Consider the following 21,524-nt stretch of genomic DNA (forward strand, 5'->3'; position numbering starts at 1 on the left):
ACAACCTCTGTGAGTGCATCAGAACACTGCACTGAACATGGTAGGCTGATGAGGACAGCTGTTTCCCAAATGCTTCTGCCTACCCCTGACTACCTGGTGTCTCAGATCTTGAAATGGCCCTTCTGTTAGGGCAACACAGGCTGACTAAGTCTGCTCACCTAAGAGTGCCAAGAGTCTAAGCAGGCAACAAGGAAGTGGAGTAGACCTGATGACTAAGACCTATCTACAGTATAGGTACCTGTGGATGCTCCTAAGAGACCAAGTCTGAAGAGACAGTCCCCAGGCAGAGTAGGCCTTATATTTATGCCTCTGTGGTGGAACCTGCTAGAACATCTTGCTTACTCAGCCTAGTCAGGTGATCAGGTCATATGACCAAGGATGAGGTCATATGAGGTCATGCACAGCCATGCACAGCAGGTCACCTGACCATCCAATCCTTCCAGCAGGTTCCAGCACATGCCAAGGTATACCAGCTACTTCCATGTCATAAAGGCTTAGTCATGTCTCTTGACCAAGCAATGAGCTGGTGCCCTGACACCTTCTAACCCTCAACAAGCTTTGCAGAAATGCCGTACACCCCCCAACCCCCAGTTTGTGCATTGCCCTTGTCATGAACTTTCTTGATGCACATGTCAATGCCAACTCTATCAACAACCCCAAGCTTGCTGATGTGCCTTGGCAGCATCCCAGTCCCTCAGAACATATACAGATGCAGATGCACTGCTCTGACAGGAACCCAGTTGATCACTGACTGCAGCCTGATGGGAGTGTCCTCAGGTGCTGGGCCAGGGGCATAAAAAATGAAGGATGGAGGGGCAAAGATGCTGTAGGGGGGTGAGGTGTGATTCCAAAGTACTATATTCAGTAGAAGTCAAACATAGGCAATCAGCCCCTCACTGTGAAGGCCCACCACCACCCACCTCAATTTCTAATCACGAACACCAGCACCAATCAAAACCATGTTGACTAACATCAGCCCAAGTGAACCTTAACTGCTTGTTACTCCTGAAGCTTCTAACTTCTGAGGAAGGACTTTTCACCAGCCATATGCCAACAAGATGGATCTGGTGCAGAGAGCTCATGTGTGATGTATAATCATAAAGTCTGTGGTTTGTCTATGAGTACAACAGTATTACCTTCCCTGAGATTCTGATTCTTCTGAATATGTCGAGGATGTTGGTCCCCAGCCAGCATATGGGAATCCCTTACCCTTGTCTGGCCCCTCCCACCCTTCATGCCATGTCAAGCATTGATCCAACCCAAAAGGTGTCCGAAATATCAGGGGTCCAAATAAGTTGGTCTGATGGGTGGTGTGCAAGAATTCACTAGGGAAAGAGGGGAGAGAGGGGGAAAGTTGGTAAGAATGCAGGAGTCAGCCTGTAGCTGAGCTATCAAAAGTTGGTATGCAATAATCAGAGCTCAGTGTCCATCCAGTCAAGTCACAATAAGTCCAGTCAAATCCGCTAAGTCAAGTCCAGTCTGCCAGTATACCAATAATTGGATCCATATACCTCTAATGGAAACGGGGGGCAGAATAAGCTAAGTACAGGAGTTTCTAGGAACTACTTATACTAGCTACTGTAAACTGTACTCTATACTAAACCAGTCTCTGGATACCTCCCCAAGGCAGGCATTGGCATGCCAAATATCTGTGTGGGTCAATCCTGTCATGGAGGAAACCCATAATCATCATGCCAAATATCTGTGTAGTCCTGTCACATGGGAAACCTCATAGTTGTCATGCCGAATATCCAGAGAGTCGAGACTCATTGCTGGGGTGTGTTGTCCTGCATAGTGAGGATCCATAGTGCTACGCAATGGTCTCTAAGGCCTGAAAATAATCATGGGAATACTGGCCTGACACACCCCACTGGAGGTGGGGTTGTTCAGCATGCCATTGTCACCTGCAAGATTGGTCAGTATGCAGATATGGAGGACAATGGTGCAGTGTACACACCACATAATGCTGCCCTAGACACCCTAGACTAAGCGCATCCCTCTTCCTACACTCCTCCTTCCTAGGCTCATCACATGTTCTGTGCAGTGGTGTGAGCATGGAGGGACACTAGAGAGCCTGATGCTCATGGGAACTGTACACCCCATCCTTCCCTGCTTCACAAGTGGGCTGCTATCGCATGCAGATTTGTCTAGTGTAACAGACACTGCAAAGCAGCATCCCAGCCTCCTGACCAAACCAAGCACCCTCCCATATCCTTGCTCTCCTCCTTTTGCAGCCTGGGTGTCCTGTTGAGTCTTGTGAGCAAAGAAAGACAGCAGAGATTATTTCTGGGTACTCAACCTACCCTTCTCACTCCTGCCTTCTCCACCCCAGCCTTGCCCTCCCTGCAATGCCCCCATACAGCAGGCAGTTATGGGCTGGAAATGCTGAGCACGAGATTGGAAGATCAGATGGGACCACTGCACGTAGCTGCAGGACACAAGCATTGGCCTAACCTTCAAACTTCCTCCTGACCTGCCTGTTCCCTTGGCCTGTCAGGGGCTGAAGCCTGCAACAGCATGTCAGCACATATGTTTGGAAAATGCATAAATAGTGCCTAGAATTTACCTCTGTCACCTTCCTCACAATTGCACAGTCAGGCACAAACTGCATGGGCATGCTACAATGGATGGGGGAGATGATTGCATGAGGGGTGGGACAAGGTGTCAAGGCAGTCAACTTGCCCAGGCAAAGGCAGTGGAAAGAACAAGGTGGAGTGTATTTTCAGGATGCTGAGCCAGAGTGTGATGGGGCAGTATGGTGTGGTGTAGGTGTGTTGTTCATGGGTGCTTGTGGAGTTGGAAGGGACTATCACTAAGTATGTTTCAGCCTCTCATCTCAAGACAAGCATGAACAAGATGATGCACCTTCCCTACTCATCATATATACCAGTCACCTCTCCCCAATCCTTGCCTCATAGCCACCCTTGATGGCATTCTCATGGCAAAACTCTACCACCCTCTCATACCACCCCACATGAGCAGCACAAGGCCTCTTTGTTTGCATATCAACACCCTGTCAGTCAACATTATCCAGGTTGCGTGCATTGTGGTGGAAGCTGTGGACTGTCTGACAGTGTAAGAGGTGTGCATGTCCTCAGCGCTTAGAGGTGACTGTGAGGAGCAGGTGGGCAGGTGAGAGTGTTGGGTCGGGATCAGGGAAGGCATGCTGGAATGTGGAGCACAGGTGGAGGAAGATGGTTGCTATGCTTAAGGGAGGGATCAGCAATGAGTGGGAGGAAGTAGAGAAGGAAGGGAACATGCTTACCAGCTGTGTGGGGTTCCAGCTCAGGGATGAAAGACTGAATGTTGTCATTCACTGAGGTAAAGCAATAGCTGCAACACATGAATTCAACCTCCAGATACTCTGACAATGTTCATTGAGGTGGTTTCTGGGTGCAATGGTGAAGCAGAGGCTGAGAAATGGTGGGATCAGCTTGTGGGATGGATGGTCAGGACCAGAAAGGTGGAAACTAGCAATACAATTCTCTCACCCAAATAGTGTCCCTTGTCCTGTCTTCACCACCCCAACAATACTCTTCCCTTGCTCTCCCCATTCTCTGCTCTTCCTGTTCATCCTCCAGGTCCAGTCACCTTTCTCTATTCTTGGCTTAACACAATACCCCTTGTAGATCATGAGCTGACTCACAACAGGTGGGGACTCACCTTCCCCTCTTGGTGTACATATGCACTTCACCTTCATGCTCTCTGCCTTGCGCACCCCTATGCCCCTAGCATCATTCCTCAAAGTGTTTGGGATGGCTCTCACAGGGTTGTTAGTGCTCATCTGGGTGTGTGTGGGTGGGAGGATGGCTGTCTTGGCCATGGGGGGGAGTGTGTTCTGGGCGGCTTCATTGGCAGAGGGCGAGGAGGTGCTGGTGCAGGATGATGTGCTGAGAGAGGAGATGATGTGTGTTGGGGAGAGGACAAGAGGAGGATTGGACTTGGCATGAGCAGTATGACTGACCATGAGCATCATGGTGCTTTGCTGGAGCTGAGTCTTAGAGGGGTCAATGTGGAAGGAAGAGATAATGGTCACTGTCAGGGTTGAGTGGGGCAAGACTGCTCCCATGTCGAGATCACATTACAAAATGGGGTCAGTAGGATACAATTGCTGGGTTGATCATCTGGAAATTGTTGTGATTCGATGGGCAAGGAAAATTAGCTTGCATGTAAGAAACATGCCTATCCATCCTTTCTGAACAGGGGTGGTCAGAACAAAGAGCAGTCTGTTCTTGAGCTCTCCACCCTACTTGCACGAGGTTGTGCCCATGATTGGCAGTATCAATGTTGACAAAAAGGCACATGCACCATTCATGCCAGTGAGAGGGTGATGCACACTGGCAGACGAGGCACATGGAGGTCAGTAACGCCAGGATGTTGATAAAGTTTGGCTGGGACTGATGGAGCCATGCCCTCCATTATATCACCTTCCACACACAAACATATGTTAGTAACCTCTGTCGCAGTTCTAGGAAAGAGGAGGATGTATGATGATGAGATTAATGTGACCACAGTCAGCATTGCAGTCATGCCAAGAGATGAACTTGCCATGGCTTTGGCTCCGGGGCTTGGCCAGGCACCCAGCAGTTGGGCTGAATGAACTCCAGCATCAAATCCAGCATGTATTATCCACAGGGTCTTCCACTTGAGAGAATCAGACCAGCCTATCCCATCTTGTCACTCACTGCAACTCACAACAACATTGAACCAAGACCAGTCAACATGGACTTTCCAACCTATCCTCTCGCACTGGCTCAAGAGGCTCCAGCTCACTTTGACAATGATCAGACACAGGCATACGGGACATGTGTCACCATCCAGGGCTTATGCAACTGTGCCAAAAGAAGGATTTGATCTGAGTGCACATCCTTGGCTGGTTTCTAGTCTATCCACCAGTGCCTATCACATGTAGAGATATTGCTGTCCAAATCAACAGCTGTGAGAACCAGAAGGAGGTGGTCCTGGAACTAGGGGAAATGTGGTGGCAGCATTTTATCAGGATCTGTACATCCAATCAAGAACCTTGATATCTGTTGTGCTTAAAACATTGTCCTTCTGCAGTCAAGCAAGCTGGTCCTCCAGCCCTGTCCCCACATCCATCTTGACCATCCTTTGAAGATCAGGCAGACTTCTATCCCATGATGTCAGAATCAGTGCCAAAAAGCCATGAATCAAGCAAAGCTAAGGTATGTGTTTGCAAGCCTGCTCAGTTGTTAGACCTGCTGAAGGTTCTCAGGCACTTAAGCATGACCAATTTCATTGTATTTTCGATGGATATGTCAATGAAGTTTGAATTGAAGCTGGCTTGGTCACAACTCTGGCCAGCAATGGCTCCATTCCTATGAGGGCAAACACAAAACTCTGTCACATCATTCCACAAGGCTTCATCAGTAGGCAGCACAATGATGACAAGGTGAGTGCAATGCCTCCAGACCCATGCAGGGCATACCAGGCAATTCAGCATGAGTGGACTGGCACCTGCATGGCTGTCTTGGCCTGGATGACAGACAATATTGAACTGCTGATGTATCTTTATGGGCCACAGATCCACCAGCTTGAGAACATCTTTACAGGCACTTTGCTTTGTCATGAGTGGTTTGATCAGCTCCACTGCTACCTACAACCTCAGATATGTTTCAAATTGCAGTGTTTCTCCTTTAATATCAACTTAACTGATACCTTGATAGGGAACTCTAAACAAATACACACTGAAGACTCTTTGTGAATACAAGATGGGCAATGTGACCATTGACTTGACATTGGACCACCCAGACTTCCCTGCTCCTTCACCAATACTGCTTGCGATTCACTGGTCTTGCACCATTGTCACTCACCTGGCCAGTGCAGCAAAGTACATGGATTTGCATCCTGAGGAAGACGATGAGGACCATGCAGTGCTGAGCAGAATCAAGCACAAATCTCTGGAGGATAGCTTGAATTTGTACAAGGGATATGTTACCATCTCAACTGCTGCAGTGCTCTCAAAAGCCAGTCCCAGTGGGTTGTTATGTAGCCATCAGCAGCATTGTAGCAAGTGGGCAAGGGACAATACATTTACAAAACAATTCTGTCCAGCCAACAGCCCAGGCGGCACTGCGCCAGTGTTGATCATCCAATATACTGCTGCCAGCCAGAGAAGGTAACAGATGCTGTATTAACCACTGCAAAATAATCATTTCAGTCAGACTGTCAATCTACCTCTATCTCCTACACCACCAGCATACTCAATCATCTGTGACATCTGAAGAAAATCACTCAACCCATCTTGTCCCATGCACAAAGTGACTGAGATCAATATGGATTGTGGGACCTGGTATGACCAGAAGTTGTCTTCCATTGTGCAATCATCAGGTTTTGTCTGGAGGTACCCAAAAAAGATGGTCCTTTCCATGCCCCATGATCCATCTGGTCTCCCACTCAATGGTCATGCACTGGCAGTTCGGCTCTTCACAGCTGTATGGTTGTTGTGCCTGGTGCTCTTCCAGAGGGGACAGAGTCAAGCCCTGCCTTGACTGCAGCTGAACCAGTGTGGATCATATCAAAGCATCAGGTCACCTTTTGCACCCTCAACCAGAGCTGTCAATGACTCATACACCTGATGACTCACTCTCTGGACCCGAGAAACTGACAGGCAATTGTGAAGATTGACTGTGAGCACTACATACCGGACCAGAGGAGGAAGATGCTGAGGAGTAACAGAGCAGCTCAAGTTGATTTGAGGGATTGGTTGGGTAGGTCAAGGAGCAGTCCACCACAGCACTATTTGGAGGATTGTCAGCATTACACCATAGCCTGATTGTCTTGTTGCCTGCACCAGACATGATTTGAGAGCCATTGGGCGAGAATGTGACAGAGTAGATGATGCTTTGTGGCCCTCCATTGGTAGGCCAATCACAGTGCTCATCTGTGCATTCCACACCTTGTTTGTATTGTTGTATGAACCAGACATGATTTGAGAACCATTGGGCAAGAATGCAACAGAGTTCACCCAGAAGTTGTGTCCCTCCATGACAGAATGAACCCATCCAGTGCTCTCTGAAATTGCACATAGCCTTTTCCCAGAAACATCCGGCATAAAAACATCTGAGTGTGGATTCTGAAGGCATCCATACCAAGGCAGATCAATAGATAGATGTGTGGGGCGCATCTTCACATCATGCAGCTGTGGCTCTGGATGAACTTCAGTGTATCATGGGCCATTTCAGCCAGGATGGCCATCTAAATCATCTCAGTGACATATTGTGTTTTGGTGACAAGTGAGACCTACACACAGCCATCTTCTTGCATACTCAATACACCATGTGACCCAAACCAGCATATTTGTCAGAGAGCCAAGCTCCAACCAGAACAGGAGCCTGACAGTTTATCAAGCCATCCACTTCTTCTTCCACTTTGAATCCTTCTGCAGAGTGTAACAGGTGGTGACCACAGTACATCAATACATATTGAAGATCAGTGCCAATTCTGCTTTTGAATTCTCTCCTGAAAGGCAGATTTTCATTTGAGAGATATGATGATGAGACATTGGCCATGTTGTGGTGCAGACTGTGTTCCAGTAGTTGAAGCAATCCTCTGACAAACCATTCATGGTGGCCCAAAGCACCAACACAGAATGACCCTGCTCATTCCATATCAGCAAGCCATACCCTCCATGTCAACAACCCCACACCCTCCTCCAATTCCAGCCAGCATTGGAGATCCTCCTTTGTCCATGGACCTCCCCAGGGATGCCACAGGTATAGGAAGTGCTGAGGATATGTCAGTTCAGACACACATCAGTCCAGCAACACTGCTCACCTCATGATATCCTCCAGAAGCATTGACTTTTCAAGTGCCTTGAGCCAGTCATGCACAATCACCATCATGTTGAATTTGAGTCCATGTGCCATTCAACCTGCATTCAACCTGCATTTGAACTAGATTCTAGTTCAAATCTATGGAAAGTTGATAGTGTGAGGTTTGAATTCATGAGGGAAGAAGCACATTTGCCTCTGTGCCAGGCTCAGCAACAGCAGAGTGTGAAAGTGAGGTGGTGGCTGCCACTGGGACCCCTATAACTGCTACAAAAAAGGAAAAAGCCCTAAAAGGATAATATCTCATGACAAATTACATATGAGGTCAGCAGACTAGCGGCATGAATTGGCCTGTGGCAGGCCAACTCATGCCACTCACATGGGGTGCAGTTGATTCCACTGAGTTTCAATAATAATAATTACATAATCACTGTGTTCCATCAGGTCCAATCTGAATATCATGTCAGCAGGGCTTATAAGCTCTGAGCAGACCTTTGTGCACCCTACATTAGATAATATTATTGACCCCTATATGCACACAATCAAAGCACACATGTAGGAGAGATTTTTATGGGATGCAATGAGGCTATGTATTGGGATATTCCACTAGAGAGGTGCAGAACATCTGTTGCAAGGTGGCCAATAGTTGTTTTTACAGCTTTGTATTTGCAGGCAAACTGAAGGCATCAGATTCAATCAATTAATATTGATCTTATTACATTTTAAGAGTCATTAATCAATGTTGTCATGTTGCATGTTGAGTTGATGTGGGAAATGTCACTGTGTTGTGTGTCAGACTGATCATGAGTCTGTAAATGCAATGAGTGTATTGACTGTCACAGTATGTATCTATTACATTTTAAGAGTCATTAATCAATGTTGTCATGTTGCATGTTGAGTTGATGTGGGAAATGTCACTGTGTTGTGTGTCAGACTGATCATGAGTCTGTAAATGCAATGAGTGTATTGACTGTCATGGTATGTATCTATCATGATGAGAGAGACCTAAATGAATGGCTATGGGGGAAACCCCTGTTGTGAATGCATAGTGAGGTTCCACTTCATACATTAAACCTTGAGCCAAGACATGGCCATGATAGGGACCCCTCTTATGACTATGGAAACCCATGACACTTGGTGAATGACTGCATAATTAATTGGAACATATTGAGAGGCATAGGGTGTTGCTAGCATACCTATGTGGTGACCCTTAGATGATCTATGAAGGTCTTGAAGCATCCCAAAGGCCCTTCTCACCCCAACATGCCCCTGCTATCATATGCTGATTCATATCAGTCCCTGACAGAGTCCCCTTGGATGCCCTAGCCCTAGATTTAGATATTAACCACTACAGAGTCCTTTCCAGCTGCAGTATCCCTTTTCTTATTTTGTTTGAAGGACTCCCACAGGGGTCTATACACATAATAATAATAATAATAATAATAATAATAATAATAATAATAATCCTGGAAACAAGTTGTTATACCATTTATCAGGAAATGTGGTAAAGGAGATATCCAAACTGAATGCCAAACACACAAAGAATAATCCTGCAATCCTCCAATGGAAATAAGAATCTTTCAGTTTTTACACTACCTAAATCTGCACCAAGCTAATGTTTAGGTGAAATTGTGCAGTGTAGGATTTCCATGTATTTGCCAAACCTGAGACACACTATTTCCAAGTCTGCAGAAAACACTCTACTGTCTGCTGCAGACTACAGTTACCATAGTAAGCTGACTAATATAGGTCATGTGCTGTTTGGGGGGGAATCAGCCATGCAAGCTCTGCTCACACCACCCCCAAGTGCAAGGGTGTGAAGGTGTGAGGGTGTGAGAGTGTGAGAGTGTGAGAGTGTAATGGTGTAATGGTGTAGGGGTATGAGGGTGTGAGGGCAAGGTCCATACCTTCCCAGCCTCCTATATTTCCTTCTCATTGGCCTCAAAAGTACACTCAACACTAACATCATCCTGCACACTCAAAATCAGCATCTGGGGCCCTAAACCTGGGCCTAGGAGCACTGAAGTGACTGCATTCATTGTTCACAAGAGCACAGCAGTAGTCTTGGGTATTCATTGAAAGTGCATAACAGAGAAGAGATGGCAAAATAATGGCCATGTTGTATAAGTCATAGTAAGGGGTGGTTGAGAGACCATTCCAGCCTTTTGTAGTACCAATGAGTCTGATGTGTGGATCTGTATAGGTATGCCATTTGTTGAACACAATGATAACATGCACAAAGACACCTTGGTAACAGTATGGAGATGTCAGCTCAGGTTGACAGAATGAATCTTTACTGTGCAGTGATCTGACCCAAAAGGTGTCCGAAATATTGGTCCGATGGGTGGTGTGTGAGAACTTGCTGGGGAAAGAGGGGAGAGAAGGGGAAAGTCAGTAGAAAAGCGGGAGTCAGCGTGTAGCTGAGCTATCAAAAATCAGTATGCTATAACCAGAGCTCAGTGTCCGTCCAGTCAAGTCACAATAAGTCAAGTTGAATACACTAAGTTAAGATGATGTTGCTTATCCAGTATGGGGATAATCGGATCCATATAACGCTAACAGAAAAGGGGCAGAATAAGCTACATACAGGAGTTTCTGGAAACTACTTATACTAGCTAATCTAAACTGTACTCTATACTAAACCAGTCTCCAGATACCTCTCCAAGGCAGATGGTGGCATGCTGAATATCTGGGTGGGTCGATCCCATTGTGGAGGAAACCCACTGTTGTCATGCCGAATATCCGGGTGGTCCCGTCACATGGGGAATCCTAGTAGTTGTCATGCCGAATATTTGTGGGAGTCGAGACTTGTCGCTGGGGTGCATTGTCCTGTGTAGTGAGGTTCTATAGTGCCATGCAACAGTCTCTAAGGGCCCGAAAATAGCCGTGGGAATATCGGCCTGACACACCCCACCAGAGGTGGGGTTGTTCAGCAGAAAGAGGAAATCAAGGAAATGCCATCCCTGTTATGTCTGTCCTTGGTGGAATTTGATGAATGGAGTAGCAAGGGTTGTGTTGGGGTCAATCGAGATGCAGATGTTGGAGAGAAGGGGTTGCGCATTGCTGCTGCTGAGTTATATTGGTGCCAAGAATGTGGAACATAGAGGAGTGTTGGGTTCTGGTCTTGCTCAAAAGGTGGATTATTGTCTTGCAAGGGCATCGTAGATGAATGCTGAGAGTGTGCAAAGATGCATGAAGGATAGAGTGCACAATGCCCAGATCAAGGCACTTCCCATTGTGCATATCTTGTGATTTTGATGCCACTCGCTTCCTGCATTTGTCAACTCTCGACCTGCTCTCCTGCCCATGTGTCACGGTACATCAAGCCATCTACTTCCATGACCAGCAGTAATGATTGGATTGTTTACCTGGCAGCACCAAAGGTCACCCCAGTCTCCCCTGACACAAGTCAAGGATGCATCCACTGTACCCTTGCCCAATCCTGCTGATGCTCGCCAAAACCTGCCCATGTGCTTGTCCAACACCAACCATAGTCCCATCCTCCCGCACTCTTGGAAGCTCAAAGATGCCTCATTAAGGGTTGACCCTGCTTGGAGCAGCTTCCTTGTTTTCTCCAGAACTTTGCTGGGTGATGCATGTACCAGCCTGACCCATGGAGAAGAGCAGGGCAATTAAAGAGTGATCAGGAGATGGCTGTGAGGGAGGGTACTAGATGCAGAGAGGACAGACGGGTCGATAATGTTTATTGAGCATGAAGCAAGTGCAGGTGGTGTGCGCATGTGCACCTGAAAGCACATGACACAGAATGCCAGCATGGAATGGCTTGATCAAGTGCAGCAGCAACATGCTGAGCTCATGGCTCAAACATGGGAAGCAAGTCTACAATGCTGTTGGTGATGCTGACTGAGACTGACTTGGTGAAGTTGAGCCAAATGCTTGGGTTTGCAGCCCCCTTCCCCCTTCCCCAAAAAGGAGAAGAGACAGACTGTCGGCAAACACTTCATGGTTTGCTCAATGAGCAGGGAGGGAATATGCAGTGTTTGTCCCTGTGGACCATGATTTGTACCCAGTAGGTCCAGGCCGGATGGGGGAAAGAAGGGGGCAAACATCTCAACAAGCCTCCAAATGGCCAGAGTGAGTTATGCAAAGAGATGGGCAGACAAAGTTGAGTGAGCATGGAAGTAGTGGTGGAAAGGAAACAGGCTGCGCTGTTGGTGAGGCAAGGATGCAGGTGGAGGAGAGGGGTGATGGGAGCAGTGTGTGGTGTATGACGGTGAAGGGGACCAGGATGAAATGGAAAGGAATGAGATGCCGCAGAAAGGGTGTTCAACAGGGAGATATCCACTGGTGCTGACAGGCATATCATGACCACAGGGAGGAGAGCAATGGGCCAAAGGAGGTGGGTGATGGGCTGGAGGAGGTGGGTGATGGACTGGAGATAGTGGGCAGTGATTGTGTGCTGTTGTCTGAATTCCAATGCATTGACCTAGCCAAAATCAGTCAGTGAGTCATCAGGATGGCAGTCAGCACCAGAGTTGTCAGGCCCATCAAGAAGCCTGCAGCTTATCAGTGAAGCCCCTCACCAACAACAGAATCAAGCGCACCTGTGAGTCCACCACAGCTCAGCACTCTCCTCTGACTTTATCCTCTCTTGCATTCCTCTCACCCTGGTGATGGGTGCCATCCATCTGATGTGTTTCCTGCCTTTGATTTTGGGTAGCTAAGGAGACATTGATGCAAGGTGAGCATGGGACAGAGTGAGCTTGGTCAAATTCACTGGTGAGAGGTGAGTGGGACTACCCCTAATGTGGGTGCCATTGGCATGGATAGAGGTTGGTATATCTAAGTCATAACAGCATCCACTCAGCGTCTTTTCAGTTTTTTGGAGTAAGCCAACAATGTATGTCAATGCCAGATACTCCCCAGTGAAGGTGAGCATGTACCCTGCCCTTGTATCCTCCCTTATTCAGATAGCAGTACTGCAAATCAAAAGCAAGTTGATGGGGAATCCCCTGTGCACTATTGAGCACCAAGGGGCATTTGAATCAGCCTCTGCTGCAGATCAGATTGGTGTCTGATGTCACATGGCATGGCCAAAGCAAATTAAACATGCTGACTGTGCAGTCTTGGATGTATGGGTATTGGTCGATGATGAAGGGAGAATACCAGCCAAGGAGGTCTAGACAAGAGGGAGCTGGTCATCATAAATGTCAGATATTGGAGTTGTCCTGGGATGCACTGCTGTCATGTATTGTTGTGAGATGGGCTTGCTCATTGTGTTTGGTTACAATACTGCTCCCAGGCCAAAGCCAAGTTGGCAGAAGGTATAGTAGAAGAGTGGTGTTCAACAGATGAGTGATGATGGGAGAACAACAGACACATCAGGGAAGATGGAGCAAGGAGAGTAAGAACTTCCGCAGAGGCGAATGGAGGCAAATTAAGAGAAACGGAAGCAAAAACTCCGCCTGCGCAGGAGTACCTATCTGCTTCCACTAAATGGAAGCGAAGTATTTGCTTCCATTGAGAAGGAAACAGATACTAGACCCTGGACTCAAATGCAGACCTTTTCCTTCGCTCACAGCCACAAAAAAAGAAAAATCATCGGAATTAAACCCAAATAGTGAAAAAACATGGATTTGAGGAAAATTAGATGCCGAGGACCCTTGTCCAGCAACAACCACGTCTGGTGGCCTTTCGCGGACAGCTGGGACCCCTAACACCGCGGCTGTCCGCGAACGTCCATCATAATCATCAGTGCTGGCACATGGGCTATACTTATCGCACAACGGGTCACTACAGGGATAGAACAATAACGCCAGCAATTGTGCAGTGCATATATCCACCTCATAGACGGCATACCTCCACATCGCACACACTCTCCTTCCCAACAATGACAGTAGACGACCCCGAAGCTCAGCCGCTGCTCAACGGCAAGCCTGCCGACCCACCATCAGTAGCAGCAGATGCAGAACCATCTTCAACAGAGACGACCCCTCTCCTCCCTCCACAACCTGAACCGTCTACCTGGGCGCCGAAATCCGACGCAGATCCACCCCCTGGTGTACGCGTTAACCCTGAGGACCTGCCAGGCCATGTCCCTCCTGAGGAACAGCGTCGCAGACTGATCTGGTGGCTCATCTTCTGGCTCGTCTTCTCTTCGTTCACCACTGTATGCGTCGTACTCGCTATAGTGAAAGGAGGCGCAAAGTTTGACTTCATGGGAAGCTTGAAGAAGGCTATCGGTGGTGTACGTCTCTTCCCTTCCTCTCTTTACTCCGGAGAATGATCTGCTCACCCCGTTCCAGGGCGTCTCCGGTGCAGCAGCCATGGTCATCCAAGTACTCACCCTCATGCCCCTTCGCACGATCATGAACTTCCAATACCGTTTCGGAGGTACCATGTTCTCTTCCTCCAAAGAGCTCTGGCGTGAAGGCGGTGTCACTCGGTACTACGCCGGCCTCACAGCCGCACTATTTCAAGGCCCTATCGCCCGGTTTGCGGATACCTTTGCGAACGTTGGTATCCTTGCGTTGCTCTCGTCGAACCCTGTGCTCGAGCACCTTCCGAGCCCTGCAAAGACCGCGTTCGCCAGCGTGGCTGCTGCGCTGTTCCGGACGATCCTTGTACCGATCGACACCGTCAAGACGACCATGCAGACGCAGGGTCGTGCCGGGTGGGGCATACTCAAAGACCGCGTGAAAGCATACGGCATAGGTACGCTCTGGTACGGCGCCATCGCCACCGCCGTCGCGAGTTTCGTGGGCAACTTTCCTTGGTTCGCGACCTACAACTGGCTCAGCGAGGTCCTTCCTCCAGCGGAGGGAGTGCAGCGGTTACTCAGGCAGGCGTTTATCGGGTTTGTGGCTAGTGTGGTTAGCGACTCGGTGAGCAACTCGCTCAGGGTGCTCAAGACCTATCGCCAAGTGAACCAGAGCAAGATCAGCTACTGTGCGTGCCTCTTATCCTTCCCTTCCACTTTCCCCTTTCCACCTTGCCGATTACCTGCATACTGACATACATGCAGACCAAGCTGCCCTCAGAATAATCCAGTCCTCGGGGTATGCCTCCCTCTTCCTACGAGGCCTCAGCACGCGAATCCTCGCAAACGGCCTCCAAGGGCTGATGTTCAGCGTGCTGTGGAAACTCTTCCAGGACATGTGGGCCTTTTTATTACTCACATGGAGTGCGTGGCTGATGAGACATAGGTGGGAGGGGAAGGTTGGGGTGTAGAGCTTGGACGGGGCGAGGGATCTTTTGTTGGCGACTTGAAAGGATGGATATGTATCCTGTCACGGTATTCTCGGTGTAACAAACAGTGTTCTGGGCTACTTGAACGGCAAGTCCCAAGAGCTGTGCTTGGTTGCTTTGTTGTGCGTCTAAACGAGTGCATCAGTCGATGTATTACAAACAGAAAAAGAGGAGAGATCTAGAGTGTGCCAAATAGTAGTGATCAAGATATTTGTTGTTGGGGATTAAGCTGGACCAGGACTAGAATTGACTGCGAGTGCTTGGCGGCTCCGAAAAGCTCGGACGGCCGAAATATCAACCTCGGTGGCCATTCTATTGTGTGGATATATCCTTTTCGAGCTCATACAGCGTTCGCGCTGAATATCAGTTGATTTTGATCAATGTTTTGCAAATTGTTATCAGACAACGAAGTAAATTACGCAGCAGCGGATCTAATCTCATCCGTCCCATCTCCGTGCACGACCGACAGGCGGGATCACCTGGCTTGTCTGTCGTCCGCGCCCCGACTTGACCTCCTGGACTCGGACGACCAGCACCACACAAGCCTACTTGTATATTTACTTTCTATTGCCAGCACACGCTCTTTCTAGCGCATGACCCTCTTGATCACTTAACCCGCGCCGACAAACGATGCACACGATATTCACCATACACGAATTGGTCTCCCACATCCTGCTCTTCCTCGACACACCCGACCGGCTCCGCTTTGGACAGACCTGCACTCAGGTATGGGACACTGTCCGCCCAAGCGTGTGGACTCATGTCGAGCACCGGTATGCGATATGGCGGCTACTGCCAAAGGGGCTCGAAATGGGGAGAGACGATCACAGGGTGCGTTTTGTCCGTACAAAGGTTACCATTGAGCTGACGTCGTGTGCAGGGCGTTTACGTCCTCAGACCCGAACTGGAAGAGGCAGAAGTGCAGCATGTTGCGCAGTATACGAAACATATCCGGCATTTGACGATCGAGAACAACCGGTTCACCGACCAACTAATAACATCATGCCCCCGTCTTATTGTCGTGCCTATCATGATCTCCTCGCACCCCTCATTCCTCCCTGCTCTCCAAAGCTTGCATCTCATCATCCACCGTGACGCACCGCTCGGCGACCAGTGCACGGATGTGTTCGTGCCTCTGCTGAAGGCGTTGCCCTACTCGGACCTCACGATCCAAGTTGACGTACCACGGAATACGACATTCCTGCAGAAGCTATTGCAAGGGGTCAGCAAGGAGGCCCGCAGGCTCAAGAGCTTCTCGTTCCAGATCGGGGATACGCTCGAGCACTGGAACCAGGATGCAGCGCTCGAGGAGATCTTCCTCGAGCTCCAGTTCAAGTTCCTGCAACATATAACCCGATTGACCCTCAAGCTCCTCCTTCAGGGAACGACCTTCCTTCCTATTCTGGCTGCGCTCCCGGAGCTGCAATACCTCCAGCTCGGCACTGTCGTTGATCACACTGAGTTCGCCGACCGCCCAGAACCGCCGTACGAGCTCCCTCCCACCGCGTTCTCGCAGCTTAAAAGCCTCGTCATTACTGCGGGCGCATACAAGGACTTCTTGGATGTGTCCTACCTGCTTGAGCGGATCAGTTCCTCCCAGATCGAGCGTCTCGAGCTTCCGTTCAAGACGATCCCTGCATTACAATCCAGCATATCAACCATCTCCACCCGCTGGGCAGGCACCATCATTGCGCTCAAACTCGTCTCGCGCATCTTTCCCGTGCACAGCATCGCCTTCCCCGTATTCGAGCCCCTCACCCAGTGCAAGAAGCTCCGCGACGTGTGCTTCTGGGAGTGCAGGCTGAACTACTCCGACGACCAGTTCCAGCAACTGTTCGAATCCTGGCCAGACGTCGAGTCCCTCACGGTGCGCGATCCCAAAAAATGGCCCCGCGCAACCTGCGCAGTACTCGACTTCGTCTCCCAGAGATGTACAAAGCTGACCGACCTGACACTCGCCGTGAATCTGGACACGGGGGCGCCTCCCCCACCGCCCGATGGATACTTCCCTACCACTTCCGCTGTGACGAAGTACAACGCCGGATATGCATCGTGCACCGAGCCCAGGCCAACATTCGCCTTCCTGCTCAGGACATTCCCGAACCTGCAGACATTCGAGTGCGAGGCACACAAGTGGGACGCAGGTGATATGCACAAGGTCGTCACTGGCCAGTGTGTGGGACGGATCGCGCTAGCCGTCATGACAGGGGCAACGCGGAGAAGGTGAGCATCTTGGCTGGGGTCTCACACCGTCGGGTGTAGGAATATGCATATGTTTTTTTTCACGTATGAACGGTCATATTGTACACTACCACTCTGAGAATATCATTTTGTATTCCATTCTTGCGAATATCCTTTCAAGTGCGTTACGGTGGTATTCAGCAAAAGAATGACCAGGACCTTCGCATATTTTACCAATGCCACAACGCAATCCTTGTCTGGGGATGTCAGTGCGGTCATGTTGAACAAGCGCAGAGGCTGAGAATGTATGCCCGCTGGGCGTTGTTGGGGGGATTCTGTACCCTGAACCGGATGATGAACAGTCGGCGTCCATTTGACGAGGCAACCTGACAGATTAATACTTCATTTTTATGTGAGAAGTTGGCACGCCGTTTTGGTCTCGCCATAGTCACGTGTCACGGAAACAGATAGCGAAGTGACGTCAGTTGGGCGCTCAAGGCATAACACTAGTCACGTGCAACGTGCAACCCTGAAGTAGGACGTTGCGCCAACTTGCAGAGCTCTACGTGAACAGACTCCAAACGATGCCGTCAAAAAAGAAAGTCGACAAGCGTCCACAAGATGAAAAATCAGATATAGACCACCCACCTTCCAAGACGCTTCATAGTGATACCGACTCGGCGCGTCAAGCCCAAGTGCAAGTGTGGCTCAAGCAGCTTAAACTTTGGGTACGATTTGCTCGGCTCGCCAACATCAGCGATGGGGCGGACACAACAGAAACAGAAGACACGAGTGTGGATCACCTGCCGCAGGTAACGATGGGTAGGCTAGACGGATTCTCACCGGAGTTGCGACAGACCGCAGGGGAGATTGTGAGGGCAGTCGAACGAGACCCAGCAGTGCTCCCCATTGAATTACGCCAGCTCTATGGTGCGTGTCTCCGTAGCGCATCCTCTCGACCTTGTGGCTTATGTATTCCCTGCACCATCAGATGTGATTCACCCTCCCAAGTCAGCACCTGTCTCGAAAGACTCTCCAGTTTCATTCAGGGCCCAAGAACGGGGTATGTCCCTGTACCCTCTGGCGTCCACTGTCAATCACTGATGGAATTCTGATGTTAGTCACGGTCAAGTCCTGGTCCTCTCAATACGTAGGAGATGGTGTGGATATCTTTCACAAACACATCGAGGAATGTTATAGCATGTCCTGAAGTGACACGGGGATCTACGCGGCAAATTTCGTGATTGCTAATTCTTCTGGCATGGGCAAGACGCGTATTGTGCACGAATCACCCAAAACACTCTTCACAGTTCTTTTTGTTCTCAGGGATGCGAGTGGTGGTATATAATTCTGCTTACCAGTATGGGTTATAGTGCTGATGAGCCTGTGGTTGCAGGCTTCCCTCCTGCAGACACCGAGGTGCTGGAATACTTGCTGCTTCCGAAGGAGATGGACGAGTGTCAAACCGCGATACTATGCTTTCTCAAGACGCTCTACGATGAATTGGCCTCTCTTATAGAGCAGAAGGGCGGGAAGCAAGAATATGCCGATATGGCAGACTGGTTTCGCGGGTACATGGCGACCTGGACGCATATGAAAGAACCCAGCTCGACACGACGCCAGTTCTTCAAGAGTGTGGTGGAGAAATCGAAACAGGTCCGCACTGGGTTCTTCAATATGTGCGCAAGTAAGATCCGACTCATCCACACTAGATGTGGCAAGAAATGAATCAGTCACCTCACCTGTCGGCCAGGGAGCGATCGTGCAAGTCTCGCATGATAGATTCGTTCGAGAAATTCTCGGCCCGTCTACAGCCTGACAAGTCATCAAGTCTACCGACTGTGTTGCTCACATTCGACGAAACTCATACATTGTTCAGGAAAGATCGCTGCACCGGGGATCGGGCTTCGGATTGGTCCGCCTACTCAGTATTGTGCCGGGTTTCGCGCTATCTGAACGACAAACCACACCATGCTTTGTCTCAACGTCTGGCAGCAGCACACAGTTTGCGGCTCCCATGCAGTTGGATCCATCAGCCCGCATTCAATCGGGGTCGTGTTATAACTTGCCAGCGTTCACCAGCTTTCCCTTCAACATGGCACGGATACAACCGGATGAGATGGATCTGACTTTAGTGGGCAAACCCGAGTTCATGTGCAAGCAGTCGAGGATGCTGTAAGCGTTCTTACCCGTACTTGGGAAATGGGAAATGCTGACTTGGCATTGTCTGAAGATTTCGCACACGGGCTGAGCACGGCATCAATAGTGATGTCGGCGATGATTTGGTGGCTTTTGCCAGGGAGAAACTAGTCGGCGCCTCAAACGAAACGGGGTACAATGAAGGTCAAAAGCTGGCGATTTTAGCGCGACGGATCCCACTCGATATTCGCACAAATACAAGTGCAGCCATCCAGTCGATAAATCGGCAGATTGCTCAGCATATGCGTGTGCTCTATGGAATCACCGATAATAACGAAACCCTTCTCACCGGCTCTCCGAGCGAGCCAATCATCTCAGAGGGTGCCAAGGCTGCAATGCGCAAGGATTTTAGTGCAACAGATGCGCTCTTCGGGGTTTTCAGCTCTCCCGGGATCAGTGTGGGTGAACGAGGGGAGATGGTGGCCGAACTCCTTATGATCCTCGCCAGCGATGCTGCCACTCGAAGTGGCAAATTTTCGATACCTAGCTTCTTCGAGTGCCTGCTTACCGATATCTCGTGGCAGAAGCTCAAGAGTTCCCAAGCATCACGTGGTCGATGTTTCCATACCAAGAATTTTCAAGAGACATTCGAGAACTCATTCGGAAACTTTAATCACATCATCAAAATCTATGGGAACGTTCCGGGGTTGAAGTCATGGTATCGGTATCTTACGAGACGTGTCGCAATTTCCTCGCAGTTCGGGCAACAGGGTATAGACGCTGCTTTCCCCTACACTATCGATGGGACGGCGATTGCGCCGGATAACACCAGCACCATGTTTCTCCAAACCAGGTCTCGAGTTGGTATGCAAAAGCCCTCTGAGAAATCGTTCGAGGACATGGATCGCATTGTCCACCAAATGCACGGCTCTGGGGACACCGATTTGAACCCTACACAGCCGGGACTCAAACCTGTCATACGAATGATCTTCTCACTGAAATCTCACGAGAAGGAAGTGACAGTGATGGAATACGGAGATTACGACAATGACATGCTGGCGTGGGACATCTATGTGCCTTTCTCGTCCCTTAGAGCTGTTCAGGAGAACTGCCATGCGTGGCACTCTGCGCTGACAATGGAGTTAAATGCTGGGAGGATATTCTTTGGTGACAAGGTCCGGATGGGATGGCCCCTGCAGCGAAGGAAAGCGACGATTTTTGGCCAAATTGGGGGCCAATGGGGGAGTAAACGACTGGGGATTGTAGCGAGGCGAAGGCGAAAGGGAAGGAGGAACATAGGCTGAATGAGTAGGAGAGTGCTACAAGCTGAGAACATTAACGTTGCCAAATGTACATGTATGTTCCGTCGAACGACGCGAGAGTGTTCCGCCCGCTTTTCATCACAGTCTATCACGCAGCAGCTTGATATGTAACAGAACATTTTATTGGCAGTGTTGGGAGAATAACAATTCTCGCGCCAGGCTATGATACAGAGAATCCGCCTATGTCTCTCTTCGCCTGCACTAGGAAGATGTCGATTCCATGACAGAGGGTCATGATGCGCATGTGAGCGTCAGTTTTATGTACCTCAACCGCATCGTAGATCTGTGTGAAAGACTGCCAGCGTGATGACCGTTCATCTTCCGAGTATAAAGATCCCAACCTACTGCGGATCCATACTTCCTGTCTTGACATGGACATCTAGCGTATGAGCTCTTGCCACACCCAAGAGACAGCACAAGTACACACAATCATCATGGATCACCGACCCTACTCGCCCTCCTGCTCCCTGATCTCGCGCTCCAGCCTCTCCCTCTCAGCGCGCCTCATCCGAGCTAGCGTAAGGCTCTCGTAATCCAGTCCCTGGTCGGCAAAGTCAAAGTTCGGCAGACTCGGTGCATCCATCTTCTGAGCGTCGGTTAGCCAAGGTCCTGTCGGAGCCAGCAGAGACGTACCGGTTTGGATGTCTCTTCAAGCGCCTTCGCCACCCATGCAGGCTCGCCAGCAGCCCATTCCATTTTCACTCCCTCCAGTCCCAGATCTCGTCTCCCACCAGCCTGGCTCGCCGCTAGAGCACCTCGTTTGGTCAAGAACTGGACGACAGCAGTTCCGCCTTTCTTCTTCCCTTCCTGCTCTTTCTTGGATGGCTTTGGAGGGAGCAGGAGGAAAGATGACGTGTCGATCGGTCCGAGCGAGGAGAGG

General features: G+C 49.5%; 7 protein-coding genes across 7 annotated transcripts; 4 read left to right on the forward strand and 3 right to left on the reverse strand.

The window, feature by feature from the left end:
- Window positions 1-3,094: 3,094 nt before the first annotated feature.
- Window positions 3,095-3,976, reverse strand: DACRYDRAFT_107186 (uncharacterized protein; the record flags this gene model as incomplete). Its single annotated transcript, XM_040768426.1, has 2 exons — window positions 3,095-3,201; window positions 3,664-3,976. The coding sequence occupies 2 exons, from the start codon at window positions 3,974-3,976 to the stop codon at window positions 3,095-3,097; spliced, it is 420 nt and encodes a 139-aa protein (XP_040629152.1).
- An 8,498-nt stretch (window positions 3,977-12,474) lies between these two features.
- Window positions 12,475-13,029, reverse strand: DACRYDRAFT_88689 (uncharacterized protein; the record flags this gene model as incomplete). Its single annotated transcript, XM_040776873.1, has 3 exons — window positions 12,475-12,624; window positions 12,698-12,766; window positions 12,940-13,029. 3 exons carry the CDS (start codon window positions 13,027-13,029, stop codon window positions 12,475-12,477), a joined length of 309 nt encoding a protein of 102 aa, XP_040629153.1.
- Window positions 13,030-13,558: 529 nt separating this feature from the next.
- On the forward strand, window positions 13,559-15,211 carry DACRYDRAFT_21962 (mitochondrial carrier). Its single transcript, XM_040772624.1, has 4 exons — window positions 13,559-14,001; window positions 14,060-14,702; window positions 14,779-14,911; window positions 14,960-15,211. Exons 1-4 carry the CDS (start codon window positions 13,645-13,647, stop codon window positions 14,982-14,984), a joined length of 1,158 nt encoding a protein of 385 aa, XP_040629154.1. The 5' UTR covers window positions 13,559-13,644; the 3' UTR covers window positions 14,985-15,211.
- A 326-nt stretch (window positions 15,212-15,537) lies between these two features.
- DACRYDRAFT_21966 (uncharacterized protein) lies at window positions 15,538-17,282 on the forward strand (the record flags this gene model as incomplete). Its single annotated transcript, XM_040772625.1, has 2 exons — window positions 15,538-15,833; window positions 15,883-17,282. A coding segment is annotated over exon 2 (1,193 nt), but the record flags the coding sequence as incomplete, so codon positions are not given.
- A 485-nt stretch (window positions 17,283-17,767) lies between these two features.
- On the forward strand, window positions 17,768-19,139 carry DACRYDRAFT_107189 (uncharacterized protein; the record flags this gene model as incomplete). The annotated part of the gene is made up of 4 exons (XM_040768427.1): window positions 17,768-18,113; window positions 18,580-18,839; window positions 18,896-19,013; window positions 19,063-19,139. 4 exons carry the CDS (start codon window positions 17,768-17,770, stop codon window positions 19,137-19,139), a joined length of 801 nt encoding a protein of 266 aa, XP_040629156.1.
- Window positions 19,140-19,278: 139 nt separating this feature from the next.
- Window positions 19,279-20,626, forward strand: DACRYDRAFT_107190 (uncharacterized protein; the record flags this gene model as incomplete). Its single annotated transcript, XM_040768428.1, has 2 exons — window positions 19,279-19,358; window positions 19,417-20,626. The coding sequence occupies 2 exons, from the start codon at window positions 19,279-19,281 to the stop codon at window positions 20,624-20,626; spliced, it is 1,290 nt and encodes a 429-aa protein (XP_040629157.1).
- A 466-nt stretch (window positions 20,627-21,092) lies between these two features.
- Window positions 21,093-21,340, reverse strand: DACRYDRAFT_107191 (uncharacterized protein; the record flags this gene model as incomplete). The annotated part of the gene is made up of 2 exons (XM_040768429.1): window positions 21,093-21,230; window positions 21,278-21,340. The coding sequence occupies 2 exons, from the start codon at window positions 21,338-21,340 to the stop codon at window positions 21,093-21,095; spliced, it is 201 nt and encodes a 66-aa protein (XP_040629158.1).
- Between the last annotated feature and the right edge of the window lie 184 nt (window positions 21,341-21,524).

This window comes from Dacryopinax primogenitus (assembly GCF_000292625.1).
Source record: "Dacryopinax primogenitus strain DJM-731 SS1 chromosome Unknown DACRYscaffold_8, whole genome shotgun sequence".
Lineage (NCBI taxonomy): Eukaryota > Fungi > Basidiomycota > Dacrymycetes > Dacrymycetales > Dacrymycetaceae > Dacryopinax > Dacryopinax primogenitus.